Below are 22,321 nucleotides of genomic sequence, written 5' to 3'. Positions count from 1 at the left end.
ATCAGCCATGAACGATGATGGTTTTGTTGTTGCGCGCAGTACTAGTCGATTTCATGTTAGCCATTTTTGTGTTGCATTTTGATTTTATGTTATTTATATATTTTTTTAAAAAAAAAAAATGATAGAGGAAAAGAAGAACCAAAAAAAAAAGGTTGAAAAGAGAGAGAAAGAAAATCGAAAAAAAAAAAAAAAAAAAAAAATCAAAAGAGGTCAAGTTACCCATATTTTGGTCATTTGTTGGTCCAAACATTTGGTCTTTTATTGACCTTCACTTATTTTTTGGCCGTTGGCCCAATATTTTAGACTTTTGTGGTATTGTTTAAAACTCAGGCCTCTTTCAATCCATTGTTGGCTATCATATTTGGCCCATAGTTGGCCTATTTCTCTTCGGCCTTTGTGGTATTGTTTAAAACATAGGCCAATTTCAACCTATAGTTAGCTTTTCATTTTGGCCCATAGTTGGTCTATTGTTATTGAAGGCGAATCTCAGATCATCGTCGACAATAGCCTCCAGTAAACACCATCAAGTGCTGCCATCTGCCAAAAAAAAAAAAAAAAAAAAAAAAAGGAAAAGAAATCAAACTCAAGGTTCCGGAACTTTCCACCTTGAGTTTGAGAGGGAATGTTAGAATATATTGTGATATTATGAGAATATATTAGCATTGATTGTAATTGATAAAATCAAATCAAAATTAAATATACCTGATTTGATTTTTTCAATCATACCATTTTGTATTATCTCTCATCCCTATAAGTAGAGACCATTTGTATTGTAAAATTATTCATTAGATAAAAGCATAATGTAGCCTTTAGGCTTTATTTGTGAATGTAAGTCATACACTGAACCACGTAAAAATCTTGTGTCTTATTTTATTATTCCACAATTTATTATTTCATTATGAATTTCTTCACTTATTTTGTGTTACAAAAATAATATAGGTCCATTTGGTATTTTTTTTTTTTTTTTGCCTTAAATAATATAGCTGACGTGGATTGATGTGGTATAAAGTTTTAAATTTTTTGTTTTGTAATTTTTTTTTTTAAAAAAATTGAATAGTAATAAAAAGTGAATGATGTGATATAAAAAATGAAAAAAAATGCGAATGTTTTGATGTTGAATTTTTTTTGAACAAAAGTGGCTTGAAAAGTATAAAAAAAAAAAAAAGAAAAAAAAAAAAGAAAAAGGGAAAGGGTTTGTCAAACGGACACATAATGTTGTGATGAATGGCGACGTCTCGTGGGTTACAAAGAAAAACAATAAACAAGTAACAATTCTTCTTAAAAATATTAAGTCTATCAAGGATTCAAGGAGTAAAACACAAGAGTCTATGAAGGAATTGAGAATAAAAAATAAAATAAACTCAAACTCTGAGCTTTCTTATTGAAAAACTGAATAATTATCACAAGCTACGTTATTCGCTCTATAAAACTTGTATTTATAGGTTTCAAACTCCTAACCCTAGTAGTAATAGTAAATAAGTTGGTTCAACAAAATGGCGTAGCTCGTTCGGACGGGCGTAGGACAAAACTAAAGAAAACATAACTCTTATTCCTCATTTGTAGGCTCGTTCGGACGACCTAGCGAATGACTTTCTCTGGAATGTCTCGTTTTCAAGCACGTTCAGACGGGCTAGCGAATGAGTGCTATTGTGACTCCCTGGAATCCTTTGTTTACAAGCTCATTCGGACGGGCTAGCAATGAGGGCTTATGTGACTCCCTTGGAATACCTCGTTTGCTAGCTCATTCGAACGAACTAGCGAATTAGGGCTTCTGTTACCCTTTCTTTAACAACTCGTCCGCATGAGCTTGTGATCTCGTTTGGAAGCCCTTGGCTGGCACTGTTCCCTAGCAACTCAACACTTGTATCTGCTCCAATCTTCCTCACAAACTTCCATGCACTCTGGTCTACATCATGTTGCTGACTTTATTCAAATAGCCCACTTCAATGCTACTTCTGTGTGTGAGATAAGTCTAGCAGTGTAGTCACCAACATGTGTCTCGTTTTTATCCTTTATGCAACATGCCTCAGCTCATGCCCATGCCATTCCCCTAATATTCATCCCCATTTTAATTGGACTTTGTCCTCGAGGTCTTAAGTGATTTTCATCTTTCATATCCCATAAATCAACAACACTATCGATTTATGTTTTTATTTTTCAAAGAGAGCAAATTAAATTTCAAGTCTAGTTGGCAAGTGATGATATGAAATGCTATGATGTGAATGATGACTGGATTTAGAGTTAATAGGGGAAAGAACCATAAAACTGAGAATTATGGGAGTTATAGATGTAATACCTAGAATTACAGGGTGTGAATGTAATACCCAAATGTGTGGGGGTCAAAACCGTAATAATTAATAAAGGAAACAGAAACAATAAAATGAATGAAAGCATAGATGATACAAGTTTTTATGAGGAATATCATGTTAGACATATGATTAGTATCACTACTAAAAAAATGACCTATCTCAGCTCATCATATTTTCGAGATTTTATATATAAGCGCCAAAAAATAAGTGTTGGTATAGGTAATTCTTACAGTAGTATTTTTGGATAGGATATGAAACATATGGATATAGCTACAACTAAATGCATATGAGGCTTGATTGATTTATTGCTTAGATCTGCTTATATGCTTGTTTTTCGCCTGAAGTTGTTGAATGCATGTATATGTGTATAGCTAAATGATATAAATATATTATAAATTAGATGAATATGTATGTGTATGTTTTCGAACAAGAGTTTGGAATGTGTACATACACACACGGCTGAAATAGTATGTTATAAAAATGTTCTTATGTATAGTGTTTACTTCATCAGCTACGAAATGGTTTCTAAATGTAAGGTTAAACCAATAGTAGTTGTTATTGTAAACTCATGGTAGAAAATGGAAGTTGGCTCATTGTAAAAAGTTAGTGATTTCTATATTTATGGAGAAACATGCATTCTTATATCTGCATGTGCGAAGGTGGCAACCCAACAATCACATAGATGATGTTGTGGTTGTAGGTGACGAGAGTGTTGATGAGGATCAGGTAGCCGCATACTTGAGCTACTATGACTGAGGCCACATGATGCCAGATGCATTTTGGGTCGAACTATGAGTTAGTCCATCTTTTGAGTTTGTACATCATTTTTGTTTTATGTATATGGCGGATGCCAAATGCTGTTTATAAACATTTATGATGCATATGGTAGGGGTGTACATACGGATGCGGTTATTTGTAATATCTACAACCGCATCCGTAAAATTTGGATATCACTTTTAGATATCCGCATCCACATCAGCATCATATTTTTACCATCCGCATCCACGCAGTTATTGAATGCCGTTATTATCAGCTATCCGCATTTTAGGTAATGGGGTTATTTTAGTTGCTTGGGCCTTCTTTGGGTCTTTATTACGTCATATTTTAAACGATTTTGAAAATAATTTAGGCCCATTTTTAGTGTTTTGGACTTGTTTTATTTTTTTAAGCCCTAGTGTTTTAAAAATATATTGATCTCACATTACTTTTGCCTTTTTGCCTAAGTAAATGAGGGAATTGCCAAGAAAAAAAACCTAAAACATTACAAACATAGCATATACCTAATTCAAAACAACTTTGTTTTAGTGAATTTATTAAATGTAATATATGAAATATATTTTATGTAAAAGGTATGCGGATATGGCTTTTGTTATATATATTTTATATATAAAAAAATATAAAAAAAAAATATATTTTTTATATATAAAATAACCATATCCGCATATCCTAAAGCCATTATCCGCATCCGCATATGTGGATAGTGGCTTTTGTTAACGAGAAATGATATAGTGCAATAAAAAAACCGTTTTTGGCCCATAAAAGTCTTCGGTGGTAAGAGGCCATAGGCTTTATCCATAGTTGGTGTAGCCCTATCCACGGATAGACCAGTAGCCTCTTGCCACCTAAGACTTTTATGGGTAAAAAATGGTTTTTTTATTGCACTATAGCATATATCTTTCTTAATTGTATCTAATCCACATGTGCGGATAACGGATAGCAGATAGATGTGGATAGCGGATGCATGCGGTTAATATCCGTCCGCATGTACACCCCTAGTATATGGTGATGTGTCATATGCGACACTTTTGTATAGCCATTGGTTTTTGTTATGTAATGATACAATGTAAACATTTTAAAAACATAGAGATATAATGTCAGCTCTATGTGTTACGTAATATTATTGTTTTAATTGTTTCCACTGCATTGTGATGATCTCTAATGTGATAAGTTCATATTATGAGATGTTTTTGAGAATATATAGGTTATTGTGGTGACTGTTGACAATAGGATTGCAAATAAGATATATGTGCAACGGTAAATATAAATTTTCACAACAACATTTTTATGAAGAACATGTGAATAACAATTGCTATTTAAAATTAAACTACAAGAATGAAAAACACTTATTTGGATATCAACTACTACACCTGACTTTTGGCAAAATCTTTTTGCTTATTCTTTCTCCAATAATACATTCTTCATTCTCCAAAAATACAACAGATCTTATGGATTATGAAACTTCTAGATCTTCTCACCAAAGACTGAAAATAACCAAGAGAGTGTGGGCCTTTACTTGACTTTTCAAATCTTAAACTTTTGTTCTTCGTGAGTTAACCCAAAACAAAAAAATAGAAAACAAAAGCCCAACAAATAACACTGACGGAGGAAGTGACGTGGGGCTGCAACACCACCTCTGATATTTAAGTTAAAGAAATGATAAACATATGCTGACTCAAGAGAACAGAAGAGAGAGAGAGATTAGAGCATACTTGTGCTTTTCGTCATACTAACCTTATCTATATATATATATATACACTTGGCCATTATTGGATAAGTGCATGGGTAAGGCTTAGTGGCTTATTGGGCCTTTGATAACGTGGAGGGTTTCCTTTAGTGTTCATCTTCCTCTTAGGGCTCAATGAAATTTGGTGGAGTACCTTTCCTTAGGTGATTGCCTTTGAAGTAGGGGTGTCAAGTCGACTGGTTATAACCGGTCACCAACCAATAACCAGCTACTAATTGGTAACCAGCTACCAACTGGTAACCAGTAACTAGTCAACTGCTTTTAAAAGCGGTTGAAAATAACAAATAACTAACTACCCTGGGGCAGTTACCAATTTTTACATTTTTGAACACTCGGTTATAACCGGTAACCGGGTATATGTATATAATATTTATTTTTTAAAAACGTAAAATGATGTCGTTTTACTCTAGGGTTTATTTATTTATTTTTGTTAGTAATTTTACTCTAGGGTTTACACTTTTAGTCTTTTAAGTTTTACCATAGCTTTGCTTGCAAGACAATACTTTTTTCCTTCTTTTTTGACCATGCAGAAAACAAAGATTTGTAATCCAATGCTTGACAGATTACTTAGGAAAACCGTCAACTCAAGCCATGATGTTCCAAGATACAATTGGAGAAGCTATAAAATCTTGTTCCTTATTCCAAGCAGTGGCAGATACAAAAGGGGCGGGCAGGGGCGCCTGCCCTTCCAAAAATTTTTGATTTTTTTTTTTCTAAGGGTATTTTTTTAGTTTTCTTTACCCTATCCTCTTCTCCTCATTCTCCCGCCTCTCCTAATACAAATTCCTAGATCCACCTATGATTCCAAGTATTCTTTATATTTGCACCTTATTCTTTAAGAATGATTTTTCTAAAAGAATGAGTTACTTATAGTGAGGATATCTTTAGAATTTGAAAAAGGGCCAAAAAGGCCCTAATAGTTTTTTAAAAAGAGCAAAAAACTTATAAATTAAGCCTAAAAAATACGCTCAATTCTCAAAATAGGCAAAAAAATGTTCGATTTTTTTAAAGATCGACATGGTTACCGATGTGGATAACTGGCTACCAACCGGTGACCGGGTGGTTATTACATAACCGATTAACCGGTTTTGATTTTTTAATTTGACCAACCGGCTACCCTGGTTGCGGTTAGTGGTTTTAGCCAATAACCACTAATCGCAACCGGGTTTTCACCCCTACTTAGAAGGTAGTCTTTCCTCCCTTAGGGGTGTGCGTCAATAACATGGTGATTTGTGACCTTGTGTAGGATTTCCTTTAAATTGTTCGCCCCTCACAATGGATCTTCAACACGTGAAAGAATAGAAGATCCCAAGTTTTCTTCTTAGTTTTGAAGGGATTCAAATAAGAGAGAAAATTAAGGAATATGTTGATGCGACTGCGAAGCAAAAAAGAGAGCAACAAATGCTTTTCCTTGCAAATGAGAAGTTTATATTCTTGTATTTTCTTTTGTTTTCTCATTTGGAGAATAATTTATATTGTATTATAGTGAGATTTGAGTGTATTGAAGCTTTAGTTTTTAATAGTTTTCTCTCCTTTGTATTCCATCTTTGACGGTAAATTTTTTTGTAATTGCCTCATTAAGAGTAATTTTAGAAGTTACATATTATTGTTTGCCTCATCTGTCACTCTAATAATGAGGTAGCTTTTAAAATCACAACTTGATCAAAATTCAATAAAAATCAATTACAAGGCCAATAATGATTTTAGAAGTCATATCATTCTTGGAGTGACATAAGAGAAACACAAAAGTGACTTATAATATTACTCTTTCTTTTATTAATGTACCTTAAGAGATTACCTTCATCTTATTTACCATAATTATGATCTTTTGTGCAACTTAATTTCTCCTCTCGTGAAACACAAAAAAGAAAAATAGTGACCATTATAGTCCACAAGAGTATTTCGACCGGGCTCACCAAATTTTACTCATCAAAATAATCAAAAGTGCATTTTTGATTATTTTAACAACTCACATTTTTAGAGCATCCACAATAGCCTCACTATTTTAATAATCTACTTCTATTCCATTTAAATATCATTTTTCAAAGATTTGTTTATTCTTAGAAAAAAGAGAGAGAAACTAAAAGCAAAACAAAAGAGAGAGAAATAAGTTGTTTAATCAATAGGTGAGTGACATCACTTTTTATATTTGGTGAGTACTGCTCCCTTCACTATTTTATTTTATTTTTTTTGTTAAAGTAGTGAGTTTGAAAAATGGAGATTTAAGCTATTTTTATTAAATTGTCTCACTAAAATAATCAAAAAATAATTTTAATGAGGCTGCAAGGAGTGCTCTAAGAAGGCGCAGAACATGTCGGCTAACAGTGTCCCTTCTTAGGATCAGCTAGAGTCACCTTCAAAAAGTATTTATATATGATTTTCATATATATATATACACGTAATAGTAGCTCCGGAATGGAGGAAAAAAAAAAAACAGAAAACACTCCTCAGGCATGACCGGTACGAGGGTACAAACGTGTTATTATGCAGCGTGGCAATCTGTACAAAAGCAAAACTCACCATGAGTTCTTGCTTGACCAAAAACGGAACTTTTCTTTTTTTCCTTAAAACAGGAAAAAAAAAGAAAAAAGATGCTTCATTCTGTGTATATCTCATTCATTCTCTCTCTCTCTCTCTCTCCCCATCTTAAAACTTTTGGTTCTGTGCGAGACGTCAACACCTCTACGAACTCAATAGTAGGCTTGGATTGGTAGGGTTCATTCTTCTTCTTCTTCACTCCCACAGTGCTTCTTAAAGCTAGGGTTTCGTTTGAGATTCTAAGCTAAATTTCTAAAGGTGCAGCTGTTTATCCTGGTTTATGCAAAACCCATCTTTCTTTTTTCATTTAATATTCTAACTCTACATTCCACTCTCTCTCTCTCTCTCTCTCTCTCCACCTTTTCCATTTGTAGAATGCTTGAAGACTGGTGGGAGATCTGCTAAATTTAGTTATTGTTCTGAAGGTTAGGTTTAATTTTAGCTTATTTTTCATATTTTTCCTCTTCTTTTTGGGAGAGAGCAAGTGCAGTTTTGATTCTTTATTTTTTTGAAAGATCTTTCTTCTAGCTTTCTATTATACTCTCTATTAGTTTTATATACTCTTTCTCTTTGTGAAAAGGACTGGTTTTCTTTTTCTTTTTTCTTTTTATTTTTGTTAATGTTTTGATTTTCTATATGACTCACCCTTAATAAAGCTTCTCCCTTTCTATACTTTTCATGTGTAGTGTAGGAGTTTGATTTGCTCTCTCTGAGATTCCTCTTTTGTGAAGGGTTATTATTCCTCTAGCTTTTGTACAAGGATAACATCTATATATCTCTTATTTCTTTCTCCATATCATTTTGTAAAGAGATTTTTGCAAAAATGAAGAGGAAGAGAATCGAGATGAAAAAGATCGACAACAGGGCTGCAAGGCAGGTGACTTTCAGTAAGAGGAGGAGGGGGCTGTTTAAGAAGGCTATGGAGCTCTCAACTCTCTGCGATGCTGAAATTGCTCTCATTGTCTTCTCTTCTACTGGAAAGCTCTTTGACTACGCCAGCTCAAGGTTTCTCTCTCTCTCTCTCTTTCTCTCTCTCTGTCTCTCTCTCTCTCTCTCTCACAAACATCTTTCTACTTATTGTATACATTTTGATCGTTTTATTCATGCATTCTTGAGAGAAAGAGAGAGAATATGTGAGAGCCAACTGCTCAAAATAAAAGATCCAAATTAAACAACAAGACTGATCACTGAAGAAAAGTACTACCGACTCCTATGGCTTCTGCAAGGCACAATTTTCTACTTTCACCCCTGAGATGTTAATATCACCTTGCTAGATATATATATAAGCCACCACCTGCAGTGTCTTGTGATATTTCTACCTAGCTACTTTCCTATTCACTCCTCTGAATTAGATGTTTATGTTTCTGCGCTTCATAAAATATAGCGTACGTACGGATGAACTAGAAGTTGGATTTGAAGGATGGAAAGGAGAGATTTTTGGCTCATATTAATTAGCTAAATTTAAGAGAATTGTGACTTTTACGCAAGTTGTTAGAGATGCAATTAGTCACACACACGCCCTATTAAAAGTTTACGTAAATGTTAAAAATGTATATGAAAATCACGTGTTCTAATTAAAGATGTGATAGTTTTACTTATTAGATTAAAAAACCAACCCATTTTTGAAAGAAAACGTATTTATTTGTTATGAGAAAAATGGATCTACATCTATCCTTGGAGGGGAAAAAAAGAAAAAGAACATTTCTATATAGAAATGTTCTTTTTCTTGTTGAACATCTACACCACTCACTAATTATTTGTTTATATAGTTAATTAAAGAATCAACTAGGCATATTCTAGTATATATATTTCATTGTAATCACTCGTAAAATATTGGTTGGAATAATTGCCACTAGCTTGTTTTGATTGACGTGTACACGTAACTGTGAAAATGGAACATATTTTGGGATTAAAACAGTTGATATAGAAGTGCAATTAAAGCACATGAATGATATATATTATGAACTAATTTAGAAACATACTTCGGGATTATTATGCTGTAGAAGACAAATTGTATTGTCTTGTTCATATCCTACTAATTGGTTAGGTTTACTACAAGAAAATCGGTTTTTAGCGACCATATTTTTAGCAACGATTTAAACATTGTCGTTATTGCTTACTTATCAATAACTACAATTTTTTGTCGTCACTAATTCATAAAAAAAATAATAAATTAAAAATGAGTCGTCGTAGATATGTAATCACTAACACGGGAATAATTTTTTTAAATGCATGGACATACTGTTGAGTCAAAAGATAGAACCACCAATAACATAAGTACAGTACTGTACGACAAATGAGTTCTTTCTACCACATTTATCTAGGAAAATCCTACCCGATCGATTGATTGAATGGGATAATCACTCCATGAATAACTTTTGGCCAAGTCAAGTCAAGAAGCTTTAAATATGGAAGATATTTTAGCTACAAGACAAAATTAAGTGACTTACGTACGTAGGTTAAAATGGTAAAAAGTGTAAATTTGAGTGAGTGACCTTCATGAGTCATCATCTTACCACTTATTGGTTAAGTTTAATTATTAATTGCCTATAAAAACCACCCCACCCCCTTCAGTTTAACGCACGCCCTGGCCACTTCCTTCTCTTCTTTTCGTTTCTCTTCTTTTTCTTTTTCTTCTTCTTGTTTCTTTCTTTTCCTATCCGAGACTTGCGAGAGGGAGAGATATCACGAGAACGAAAGAGAGTCTGAGAGAAAAGAGCTGAGCTAGAGAGAGAGAGAGAGAGAAAAAGGGTAGTAGTGTGAATAGTGTTCTGAGGCCCGGTGATGCAGCGTGATTTAGTGGGCTGCAGCGAATAACAACATTAAGCAGTAGATAAATACTTCTAGATCTTGATTCCATCAATGATCTAAGAAATATTCTTGACAAAAGCTAGTTACTCTCTAGGTTTTAAAGGAACACAAAGAAGAAACTCAACTCTGAGTAATTCTTATTAAATAAAACTCAATAATAATCTAAACTAAATTGTTAAAGGCTATAAGTATATATTTATAGCCCAAGATTCCTAGCGTTAAAATAACAATGAAATAAAGTTGGTTTAGAAGTTTATGAAAGAAGACTAAACCAAATAGAAGACTAACAAATAACCTAATTCAAAATGAAAGACTGAAAGATAAGATAGAATAACAAACTAACAAAGAAACCTAGTTTAAACAAAAGACTAAAATGTAAAATAGGATAAGATAAGATAAGCCATTGTAAACTATAACTGCATCATTCTCCCCACGTTGGAGAGAATTCGTCCTCGAATTCGGCCGGTTCTTTCCACGGTCCTTCGGATGCCCAATCAACTCATTCCACTCGCCGTTCCTCAAGATCAAGACGAAGTAACATTCCACAATAAGCATGACGCTTCTTATCATCGAAGTACCTTGATGTTTGTCGTGAAATCCCCACGCACGTCTTTGCTGTGTAGACTTGTCATGCTTCTCTCGTGCTTTGCTCTTCCCACAAGCTATGAGAATCCCCAAAGAACTCATAAAGACCCTTTCAATCTTTAATAGAAAAGTCTTCTCCACCATATAGATCTCATCACAATTTTAGTTAGAATAATTTGATAAAATAGCATCTATCCCAATGAAATAAACATAGTCAATTGGCTCAACACTAAAATCGAAGACTTTATCTTTGGAGCTCTTATCAGGCACATGATATGTAGAATTATCGTCAAAAAGTGCAAAATTATCTGAAAGATTTACCTCTTCTAAGGGTTCCTCTTCTTTATGAAAAATTGCAAAACTCTCCAAAAGACTTACCTCTTCCAAGGGTTCTTCTTCATGAAAAATTGCGATACTCTCTGAAAGGTTTACCTCTTCCACTTGTTTCTCTAATTCTTCAAGCTTTTTAGGACTCTTGATGTCGTGCGGATGATTAGTAACATTAGTTCCCGATACCAAATCAAGTTGAGGTTGAATGTCTCGCAATGATGGCATTACTTTCGGTAACTCTGCTCGGACTATGTCGATACATCTCCCCAACAACTCCTTTATCGGCCCCGGCACCTCTCCCTTGATGCCGCTTTCCTTGTCTGTCAACTCCTGCTTGGCTACAAAGGATTGATCATTCCCTTGTGAAGGTTTTGGCTCCGCCCATGGGCTATGTAGCAACTTCAATTTGGTTTTACCAAACATGAAGTTGTACGTGTTCTGTGTTTCATCATGGATAGCAGCTCTATCATATTTCCATGGCTTTCCCAACAATAGGTAACACGTATCCATGTCGACCACATCACACCATACATGATCCACATAGTTAGTTCCAATAGAAAAAGACACTAGACAACGTCTAGAAACCGTTACCTCGTTTCCTTTCGTGAGCCATTCCAACCGATAGGGAGTAGGATGTCTCTTGGTCTCAAGCACTAGCTTCCGAACTACTTCCTCCGAGACTACATTCATACCACTCCTTGGATCGATGACAAGCTTGACCACCTTGCCTCCCATGGTGCATGTAGTATGAAATTGCCGGTACATACCTCCAATGTATCGGGACACCGATTGATGCTTGACCTCCGCCATCTCCCAAGACACCTTTTTTTTGTAGGAATTTTCTATTTTTTCTTTTTGGGTGTCGAGCTTGACGCCTGTGTCTCGTGATATAGCATGGGCTTGTGTCATTGGAAATTCCTTCCGCATTCCGCGCCCCGCATAAGGATTGACAGGTTCATCCTCGACGATAAATTTGTCTTCCGCCCCCTCGTATCTCGGTTTTGGTTGACGACGACAAATGCTTGGACCATCCATGTCGGCCAAGTAATCGGTAGGGACCCTGTGTTGGGTGCGCGCACGCCCCTCATTCCGCATGGTTAGACCACCAAACCTCTCCTCCATGTGCTGCAAACGAATCGCCGGTTGCTTCTTACGTGCTGCCTCCGTGCGCACGTGAACCTTGTTCATGTCTGCCAAACGATCGCTCCTACCCATTCATGGAAAGAAAACTGGAGCTCTGATACCAACTGATACAGCGTGACTTAGTGAGTTGCAGCGAATAACAACATTAAGCAGCGGATAAATACTTATAGATCTTGATTTTATCAATGATCTAAGAAATCTTCTTGACAAAAGCTAGATACTCTCTAGGTTTTGAAGGAACACAAAGAAGAAACTCAACTCTGAGTAATTCTTATTAAACAAAACACAATAATAATTATAAACTGAATTGTTAAAGGCTATAAGTATATATTTATAGCCCAAGACTCCTAGCCTTAAAATAACAATGAAATAAAGTTGGTTTAAAAGTCTATGAAAGAAGACTAAACCAAATAGAAGACTAACAAAGAACCTAATTCAAAATGAAAGACTGAAAGATAAGATAGAATAACAAACTAACAAAGAAACCTAGTTTAAACAAAAGACTGAAATGTAAAATAGGATAAGATGAGATAAGCCGTTGTAAACTATATCTGCATCACCCGGGAATGCAATTTTTACAAATTAGCTCAATGAGTTTTTCTCATTGTCCTATTTAATTCTGTATGGGTCTGTTTTTTCAAATTATGTCGTTAAAGGGCCCAATATGCATGCTTATGAGATAAAAATAAGTAAAACGTGATATAAATTACTGTTACTTTTATTATACTTAGGATTGATCTTATATATGACTTTCCTAAGTGATCGTATTTATTTTTATTGTCCTCACTATTATGAGTGATTATCTTTACTTTTATTGTCTTCATTAAGAGTGACAGTCTTTACTTTTATCGTCCTTATGATTGCACTTAAGACTATTAGGAGTGATTGTTGTGCTAAATACTACCTAAATTAATAGATAATATTTAGTACGTTTTAACTCGCAAGTGCATAAGATTAAAACAATAGTATAGTGCAGCAAGTATGAGATCGATCCCACGAGGATTGTAATTTTGTTTAGAATTAATTAAAAATATCAACTTGTCACTGAATTAATATTGTGAAAAAGAAATAAAAAGATATAAAGATAAGTGAAGGTAAAAGCAGGGCTTTGATATCCACCACTAATCATACTTAGATAATATAACAATATGTCAATGCTTTGATCATGTTATGCATATCTAATGTTTGTCAACCTAAGGACATGGCGTATACTCCTTAAGCTATAGATTTTCCTAAGCAACGAGTTAGGCATGGCGTATACTCTAACTCTTTTCTTTTCTAAGGGATTTAGCATGGTGTATACTAAGTTGTTCCTTAAGAAAACATATACTCTATGGAAATCGACAGACACATGAGGCCTAGGGCATGGGCGTATACTCCCGGTTCCCCATGTTGATTAACCCAAGAACCGCGGTGTAAATTTTTTTGTTACTTTTATTAAATCCAGGACTCGACCATCCAAATTGATTTAACTAACTAGTCCATACCACATGCATATGTTGATCAGGCACACACATATGAGGAATTCATGCAAGCAGGTATTAATCAAGTTAAATAGCACAACAAGATCATTACAAAGGCGACAATATTGAAATATTAAATAAACATAATTATGGCTTCAATCTAGCCCTCCTTAAGAGTTAGTTACACATAATTAAAAATAAAAGAAAAAAGAAAGGTAAAGAAAGAACCGAAAGGTAGCCTCCAATTCCTCTCCCCAAAGTTGTGCCTCTTCCAAGGATGTTTTTAATTGTGAGGCTTAGAGGTCTATTTATAGGGCTTGGGAGAGTCCTAGAAGCCCTAGTAATCCTAGGAATTTCGGAGATTTAAGTCCAAGTCCAATTAGAATAAAGAAAACCTAAGTCCAAATCGGAATAGGATTCGCACAGAATTGTGGTCCTGTATTGTGGGGCGATTTTGGCCTTACGGCGCTCCGAATTGGGAAAATTATATTTCACAATGATTTGTATAATTTTGAGTTAGATTTCCAATGCCACTTGAATCACTTTAATCGGATATTTGAGCTGAAAGTTATGGTCAAAATATCGAGAGGTATGCAGAATCCAATTTTGCCTCCAATCCGATTTTGACTATTATTTGAGAAATTCCGATTTACTCATTTTCTTTATTGGATTAAACTTAACCATGATTGGTTAAGCTTAACCATATCTTCTAGGTCTTTCCAATTTGCCCTTTAAGCTTGAAATTTTTCCAGAAACGCTTTCTTTTCTTCCAAAAACCTATAAAACAAAGAAAATACAAAAAGGAAGTAAAATGACATAAATTAACCAAACTAAAAGATTAATACATGTAAGTTAAGGGTTAAAAATATGAATATTTTGGCACTTAACAGTGATCATCTAGATTAATGAAATGATGGGTAATAACGAATATAAAAAGATGAGGGTCCTTAAACCATGCATGTAGTATAGTGGCACTACAAGAATTTTATTCATTTGTAACGGACAGTTAGTAACGTGTCAAAGCTGTATGTTCTATAACTTGTAAGATACATTTCTTTCATTAGCACCAAATCTACTGTCAAAGTCTACTTTAGAAGTTGGTAATTTTCATCTCCACTTTCATTTTATGCTAAGGAAAACAGAGGAGGAAGGAACTGAATAGCTATTCGTTTGTTGTTTGAAGTATGCAGCAGGTGATTGAAAGACATAATTTGCATTCAAAGAATCTCAGCAAAATGGACAAACCATCTGTGGAGCTGCAGGTTAGATATATATATATATATATATTTTGCGGGTGGATATATGTCCCTTTCGATGTTAGCATTTCATCATGTTTCTCAAGATAAATGAACAAATATTTTTAAGGCGCAGAGATTTCAAACTCTGCATGTTTCTTTTCTCGGATGAGTAAAGATTGAATTAATAAGAAAAAGAAGAAGGAAAGAAGTTAAAAGAATAAAAGGCAAGGGGGAAAACTCAAGGCAGCCGCACCCAACCTCTACCTACAGGATGTTTAGAATTATTAACAACCATCTTGCATGATCCAGTGGAGTTTCAAAATTGCTTGTTTGCTATCTCGTTCGATGTCTCATATGAATGAGGGATGATTTTTTTTTTTTGGAGTTTATTGCAGACTCATTCAAACAAGTGATCTCGTACGAGTGTGCTACTTCAGTTTTTGTTAAACCGACTTATGTTAGTTTTTTAGGAGTTTGTCTGCTATAAATGAGTAATGCTACACTTAAAGCCTGTTTGGGTGTGCGTTTGAGGGGTCTAAAAGTGCGTTTAACATTGAAAAAGTCCGTTTGAAAAAAAAAAAAAAAGTATCCGTTTGGTAAAAAATAATTGAAATCGTTTTTAAGGGTCCAAAAGGCCAAAAAAAAAAAAATGCCAAAACACACTTTTAGCAAAAGCTTAAAAATGAAGCTTTTGTCAAAAAACACTTTTTGACTTAAAAGCTCTATTTCTCAAATACAATCTCAAACATGCTTTTACTCCCACTTCTCCACATCTATTTTTCCATACTCATAGGTGGCTTTTAAAACCACAATTAGATATAAGATGGATCTTTATTGAATTTTAATTCAATGATGGTTTTAAAATCTACCTATGGATGTGAAGAAATGGGTATAGAAAAGTAGGAGTATGTGCAGCATTACTCGCTATAAATACTTGTTATGAACCTTGTACCATAAAATGAAAAGCTAGATGCATTTTCTGGAACAACTCTAAGAACCAACTACTTGTACCATTTACAACATCCTTAAATATTACAAAAGTGCTTGTAAACAGAACAAGTACTGAAAATCTTCATGAATGGAAACTCTTTGTGTCCTTTTAGCGTGCCAACAGTACCAACACCTTGTTGAGCGATGAAATCGTGGGGAAGGCTCATGAACTGAGGTATTGTGACAACATTCATATATCAAGTTGTTATAGCAATGGCATGCACATTCCTCACAAAATTAATGTAAAAAATGATTGCACCTAATTACAGGCAGATGAAGGGAGAAGAGCTCCAAGGATTGAATATAGAGGAACTACAGAAACTAGAGCAACTTCTCAAAGTAGGCTTGAGCCGCATTTCAAATGCAAAGGTGTAACTCTCTTTGTTGTCTTTGTTTGTTGGCATTATAAAGGAACAATGAAGCTTTTACATGTTTCTAAATGAGAGATATTTAGAAGAGATTCATGCAATTACTATAATTCCAAAAAATATAATGTAAAATATCTTCGAGCTTTCTTAGGTGATGATAGTCATGAATACATAGTTGTACACATTTACTTAATTTTAGAGCAAAGTGAAAAAACTACTTGACTCCAATCTACACTTATGGGGGGTTGAATAGGTGTTTAACAAACAATATGCGGAATTAGATCTGACCTAACACAATATCATCAACCAAATATTCAGACATGTAATGAATCATAAAGAACATAGATATTTGGTGAGAAAACCATTTAGAGAACTCTCTAAATGTAAAATCTCTTTGAAGCAACCAAATACAAGAAATCACTTCACTATAGAAAGACAAGAATTTACACAATGTCAAAACATACAAAATCTTTGTACTTGACAATCCAATGTACTAGACAAATGACCCACTTGTCCGCGACTACAGTAATTCTTACAAAACCTCTGAACCGTTTATTCTATATGATTTCCTTCACCGAAGCTCCAATTGGCTTCATGTGTTGCTCATTGATCTGTGGATGAAAGGCACAACCTACACTCTAAGAGAGACAAGTCACTCACGTTCTAGATCTCAATCAATCTCTTAGCTCATAGTATTCGCATCATAGATGCTATACATAGAAAATATGATGCTGATCGGGTTGCTCAAAAATTCGGACAGAAGCGTCCGTTCGAAGGGGCGTTCGGACAGCTGTCCGAACGTGTAGTTTTGGAAGGCTAGCAGAAGACCCCGTTCGGAGTCCCATCCGAATGGCCTATGTTTCTTTATGTTTTTTTTTGTCGTGGCCGTCCGGACCGCCATATGTCCCGTCTAGATGGGCGCCGTCAGTTTGTTTTATTTTTTAGCCGACTTTATGTTATTATTTTATTAGGGTTAGGGTTTTGGAAGTCTTTATTTCGTTATTTTATTAGGTTTTGGGTTTTGGGCTATAAATATATGCTTATAACCTCCAGAGAAAGGCGAGTTTATGTTGATTATTGATTTTATTAATGAGAATTACTCATAGTTGAGTTTATTCTTCTTTTTCCTTCAAAACTTAGAGAGTAGTTAGCTTTTCAATAAGAATTCTCAGATCATTGATAGACTCAAGATCTAGAATTATCTATCCGCTGCTTTATTGTTGTTCTTCGCTGCAACCTAGCAAGTTAGGCTGCATCAGTTGGTATCAGAGCTCAATTACTTGCCATGAATAGGGAGGAGTGACTTTTGTGTAGACATGATCAAGGTGCATGTGCGCACGGAAATAACCCGTAAGAAGTAACCGGCAATTCGCTTGTGGCACATGAGTGGTGGATCGAACGGTTGTCGTCGCCAACCAAGACAGCGATTCGCGGAAGGGGAAGGCAAATCTATCGCTGAACGTTGGCAACACACGGAGGATCAACTCAGGGCTATGAGGGATCAAATTGAAGATCTCACTACCCAAGTATCCGACTGGTGTGGTCAACATGGGAATGGATTTGGAAACCCTTTTGCAGAGCGCGGAATGCACGGACGTCAGCACCATGTGCAAGCTCATGCCAATAGGTGGGGGAACGGGTTCGAACTCAATATTCCAGAATTTTACGGGGATCTACAACTCGAAGAATTTCTGGATTGGTTGTTGGCTGTTGAAGAGGTTCTTGACTTCAAAGGGGTGCCCGATGAACGATGAGTTGCTTTGGTTGTATGCACATTCCGGGGAAGAATTGCTTGTGTGGTGGCAACAACTGAAACAAAATAAGGTGCGGCAAGGCAAATTGAAGATCAATAGTTGGGAGAAACTATTGAAATACATGCAAGTCGCCTTCTTGCCCCATAAGTATACCATGGGCCAAAAATCACAGAATTGGAGACAAGGGTCTATGGCTATGACAAGAAAAATAGAAAATTCCTACAAAAAAAAAAGGTGTTTAGGGAAACATGGGATGAGGCGGAGAGTCCATGACAGGCCAATTTGACCTTTACTCGCCAACCTCAAATCCATCTATCCAATCTATATATGGAGGGGAAAGGTGAGTCCGTTGATGAGGAGTTCCTAGAATCTGAAATCCTTAATGAAGAGTTCAAGTATGAAGACATTGAAGATCCTTCACAAGGGTTCGTGGATTGAGATTCCCTACCAACCTATGATGACGATGTTAGTGCGGAAGATCCCATTAAAAGACCTTTGCCATCCGACGTAGAGGAAGAGTACGAAGAAGAAGGGTCTTCTCCTATGTTTGACAGCATCTACCCTGAAGAAGATGACCCATTGGAAAAGGAAGAGCCCACGGATGACATCGCCGATTATGAAGAGGTTGATGAAGACCTTCCAGGTGAATATACTACTTTTAATGGTGAAGAGGTTGATTATGTTGATTTCCTTGGTGTTGAAGGTATTTTAAACTCTCCTAACAATGATTATGATGAGTTTTATGCGGATGAAGAAAATTATATGTTCACAAGGAAAACAACGGCTGACTCATTCTTGAGTACTTTCACAGCACGTGGAAAGGAGAAGAGACGAGAGGAGTACGGCAAATCCAAAGAATTGTCAAGTGGTGTGTGGGGCCTTCACGACAACCCTAAAAGTATTTCAATGATGAAGAACACCACGCTTATTGTGGGGTGTTGTCTTGTTTTGATCTTGAGGAAGGGTGAGTGGAACGAGTTGATAGGGCATCGGAAGGACCGTGGAAAGAACCGACTGAATTCGAGGTCGAATTCTCTCCAACCAGGGGAGGATGATGCAGATCGGGTCGCTCAAGAATTCGGACAGAAATGTCTGTTCGCAGGGGCATTCGAACGACCATCCGAACGTGCAGTTCTGGAAGGCTAGCAGAAGACCCCATTAGGTGTCCCGTCCGAACGGCCTATGTTTCTTTATGTTTTTTTGTCGTGGCCGTCCGGACAGCCATATGTCCTGTCCGGACGAGCGCCGTCAGTTTGTTTTATTTTCTAGCCGACTTTATGTTGTTATTTTATTAGGATTAGGGTTTTGGGAGTCTTTATTTCATTATTTTATTAAGTTTAGGGTTTTGGGCTATAAATATATGCTTATAACCTCTAGTAAAAGGGAAATTTACGTTTATTATTGATTTTTATTAATAAAAATTACTCATAGTTGAGTTTATTCCTCTTTTTCCTTCAAAACCTAGAGAGTATCTAGTTTTTCAAGAAGAATTCTCAGATCATTGATAGACTTAATATCTAGAATTACCTATCCGTTGCTTTATTGTTGTTCTTTGCTGCAACCTCTCAAGTCAAGCTGCATCAAAATAGCACAGCAATTAAAAAATCAACTGTGTCCGGACAAGGTTAAGTACATGTCCGGTCTCGGCTAGGGTTACGTCCCTCCATGTCCAGAGATGACATCATAATGTCTGGACATTCAGAATAAAATGAACTCTTTGGAATTCAAGTCCGGACATGTTCCCAATATGTCCGGATAGGTCTTATAAATAGGTTTCTTTGGAAATGATGTCCGGACACGACTTCTAGCTGTCCGGACATGTCTTGAAATTTGATCTCTCTAGAAATCATGTCCGGACACGGCTTCTAGCTGTCGGGACATGTCTTGTAAATTGGAGTCTTTGGAAATCATGTCCGGACACGTCTTTTGGCTGTCCAGACATGTGTTGCAATTTGATCTCTCTGGAAATCATGTCCAAACACGTCTTTTGGCTGTTCGGACATGTCTTCTCAAATGAAGACTCGAGAAACAATATCCGGACAAGTCAGTCTTTGTTGATGTCTCTAAAATTGCTGTCCGGACCTGTCCTCTGGGTGTCCGAACACTCTAGATTGAAAATCCCGATATCTTCAATTCTTTATGCTAAACCTCATTTTAAACTGATTACAAACATATCACCGAATTAGCCAAAATAAACTTACACAAAGTACTTGATAAATGAATATGTTGGGTTCGAATCCCACAATGAGAATCTCCGATTAGTGTAAACCTTGGTTCTCCTTAATGTTCTGGTAGAGCTAGATTAGGCTATGACTTAGTCATACTTGAGGAAGTGTCTGCAATTTTTATCGTCTACAGCCCTCATGTACAGCTCCCGATGAGTAAGTGCTACTATAGTTATGCAAATTAAGGTTTAAAATAGTCTGTTGTAGTCTCATTTGAACAAGATAAGTTCTTGTATGAATGTGAGTTAGGGTTTCACAATTTTTCGTTTTGTTGTATTTGAACGTTGTGCAATCGAGGTTTTGATCAAGGCATTTTGCGAAATACCATTGTTCCGCACTCATTGAATGGGCTGCGTTCACCATTGCTATTGGGACTGTCTGTAAGTCTTCAAATTCACCCTCATTTGAACTAGATGCAATCATGCTTATAATTGAGCTTTTCTAGAGCTTGAATTTTAAAGTCTTGAGCACCCAATCGAAAAACCTTTCAATCATGGCTGTGATCAAGGCATACTAGAACCTTATCTTGAAGTGCCTCCATGTTCTTGTTCGAATGACTTTTGACCGAGCTTGTAATCAACAACTTTTGATCTTCAACTTTCCTCCAAGTCTGAGGCCATATATTAAGACCAACTTATACCCCAAGAAGTTTTGATAATGATTATTCCAACATTAAAAACCTAACACAAGACATTTTTTTGGAAGGTAGACTCAGAGTGTGTTCCCTATATGGCTAAATTACCTTAGTGGCTAAGGGCTAACATGTCTTACTTATCTTTCTCTGTTCATCTTATTCTTTAAATGCAGGGAGCCCAACTGATGGAGGATAATCAGCAACCAACACAGGTATCATGTCTAATTGAATTTCCTTTTTTTTTTTCTTTGTTTCCCTTCTACTGATCAATTGGTGAACAATGTCTCTTTCAGCAGATGGAGAATCAACTTAACATTATAACACATGTAATTGAAAAAGGCCAGTCATCTGAGTCAATGACAAATAATAATTGCAGGTCAGCTGATCCTCCTCAACACCAAGACATCGACAATTCTCTCAAGTTGGGGGTAAGTTTGCAACATTGCAACACTAAATTTCTTTCTCTGGTTTTCTGCATATAATATGTAGTTAAATTAAGAGTTCAATCCAGGGATATCTTAAGTTCAAATTTATATATAATCTTCTTACATTTAGGCATATATTATCTAGAAATATAAGGATAATATGAAATTAATTAGTGGTTGCACTGGCTGAGTGGTGACCAAATGCCAAAGACATAATGTGCTGCTGCTGGAGAGACACTATTTAATTACCTTGGTATATCTTGCAGGTTACCGAACTGATTTTGAAAGATAAAGAAAGTCAAGAGTACATGGAGACGCTTAATTTTCTCTATTGAAAAACAAGCATGTCTAAGTAAAACCCAGCTAACTGTTGATCAAAACAAATTTTAGTTTCCGCAAGTTGATCAAAATAAAGTCCCACATATGTATATATATATGGTGATCAGCCTTGGATGCTTGATTTATGTTATGCATGAATAATATATCAAGGCCAACTTGTTTCAATGGGCTATATATAAAGTAGACTGGAAAACAAAAATTTGCTTGTTTGAGGATATATATGCATAAAATGAGCAGGATGAAGCTGTCATTTGCCTGACTTTTATTTGGGAAACTTGCAAGACATCGTACTTAACCTATGAAGAGCTTTAGAATTATTATATCTACAACATTGTAATTGTAGAAACACCACCTATATGGATCGAATTTGACAAACTATGTTGGGGTTATTTCATATCGGTTGTGAAAGGAGTAGGTGGACAATTTATAAGTGTGAGGAAAAGCTTTATCTCTTGAGCTAATTTTTGGGGTTGAGAGAGGCTTAAGATCACCCAACATTGGTATCAGAGTCTAGGTTCAACAAACAAGTCTTGGCCCAAGATCAACCAATGTGCCTACCTCCACAGAGAGTGCGACTGTATTTTGCTATTAATGATTCAGGGTTACATTATATATATATATATATAGGAAATCCTAAACCTTAAT

At 35.6% G+C, this 22,321-nt stretch overlaps 1 protein-coding gene across 6 annotated transcripts; it reads left to right on the top strand.

The window, feature by feature from the left end:
- Window positions 1–7,452: 7,452 nt before the first annotated feature.
- Window positions 7,453–21,901, top strand: LOC132177008 (MADS-box protein JOINTLESS-like). 6 transcript variants are annotated; one of them, XM_059589194.1, is made up of 9 exons: window positions 7,467–7,629; window positions 7,746–7,796; window positions 8,183–8,376; window positions 14,887–14,965; window positions 16,045–16,106; window positions 16,201–16,300; window positions 21,086–21,124; window positions 21,206–21,340; window positions 21,604–21,901. In XM_059589194.1, the coding sequence occupies exons 3-9, from the start codon at window positions 8,195–8,197 to the stop codon at window positions 21,670–21,672; spliced, it is 666 nt and encodes a 221-aa protein (XP_059445177.1). In that variant the 5' UTR covers window positions 7,467–7,629; window positions 7,746–7,796; window positions 8,183–8,194; the 3' UTR covers window positions 21,673–21,901. The 6 variants fall into 6 exon arrangements, with proteins under 6 accessions (XP_059445178.1, XP_059445177.1, XP_059445179.1 ...); XM_059589196.1 differs by having other exon boundaries at window positions 8,181–8,376; window positions 21,209–21,340; XM_059589192.1 differs by having other exon boundaries at window positions 8,063–8,376.
- The last annotated feature ends 420 nt before the right edge of the window (window positions 21,902–22,321 follow it).

The sequence above is a fragment of the Corylus avellana genome, chromosome ca4 (genome assembly GCF_901000735.1).
Source record: "Corylus avellana chromosome ca4, CavTom2PMs-1.0".
In the NCBI taxonomy this organism is placed as follows: Eukaryota; Viridiplantae; Streptophyta; class Magnoliopsida; order Fagales; family Betulaceae; genus Corylus; species Corylus avellana.
Note: the sequence above shows the minus strand (reverse complement) of the source record. Positions and strands in the feature narration are given on the sequence as shown.

What these genes read in the sequence shown, in the direction of transcription:
- LOC132177008 (XM_059589195.1), top strand. Translation starts at nt 8,195, where the DNA reads ATGAAGAGGAAGAGAATCGAGATGAAAAAGATCGACAACAGGGCTGCA. An exon ending in TTTGACTACGCCAGCTCAAG is followed by an intron (nt 8,377 to 14,886) that starts GTTTCTCTCTCT and finishes TGTTGTTTGAAG; the next exon opens with TATGCAGCAGGTGATTGAAA. An exon ending in ATAATCAGCAACCAACACAG is followed by an intron (nt 21,125 to 21,205) that starts GTATCATGTCTA and finishes TGTCTCTTTCAG; the next exon opens with CAGATGGAGAATCAACTTAA.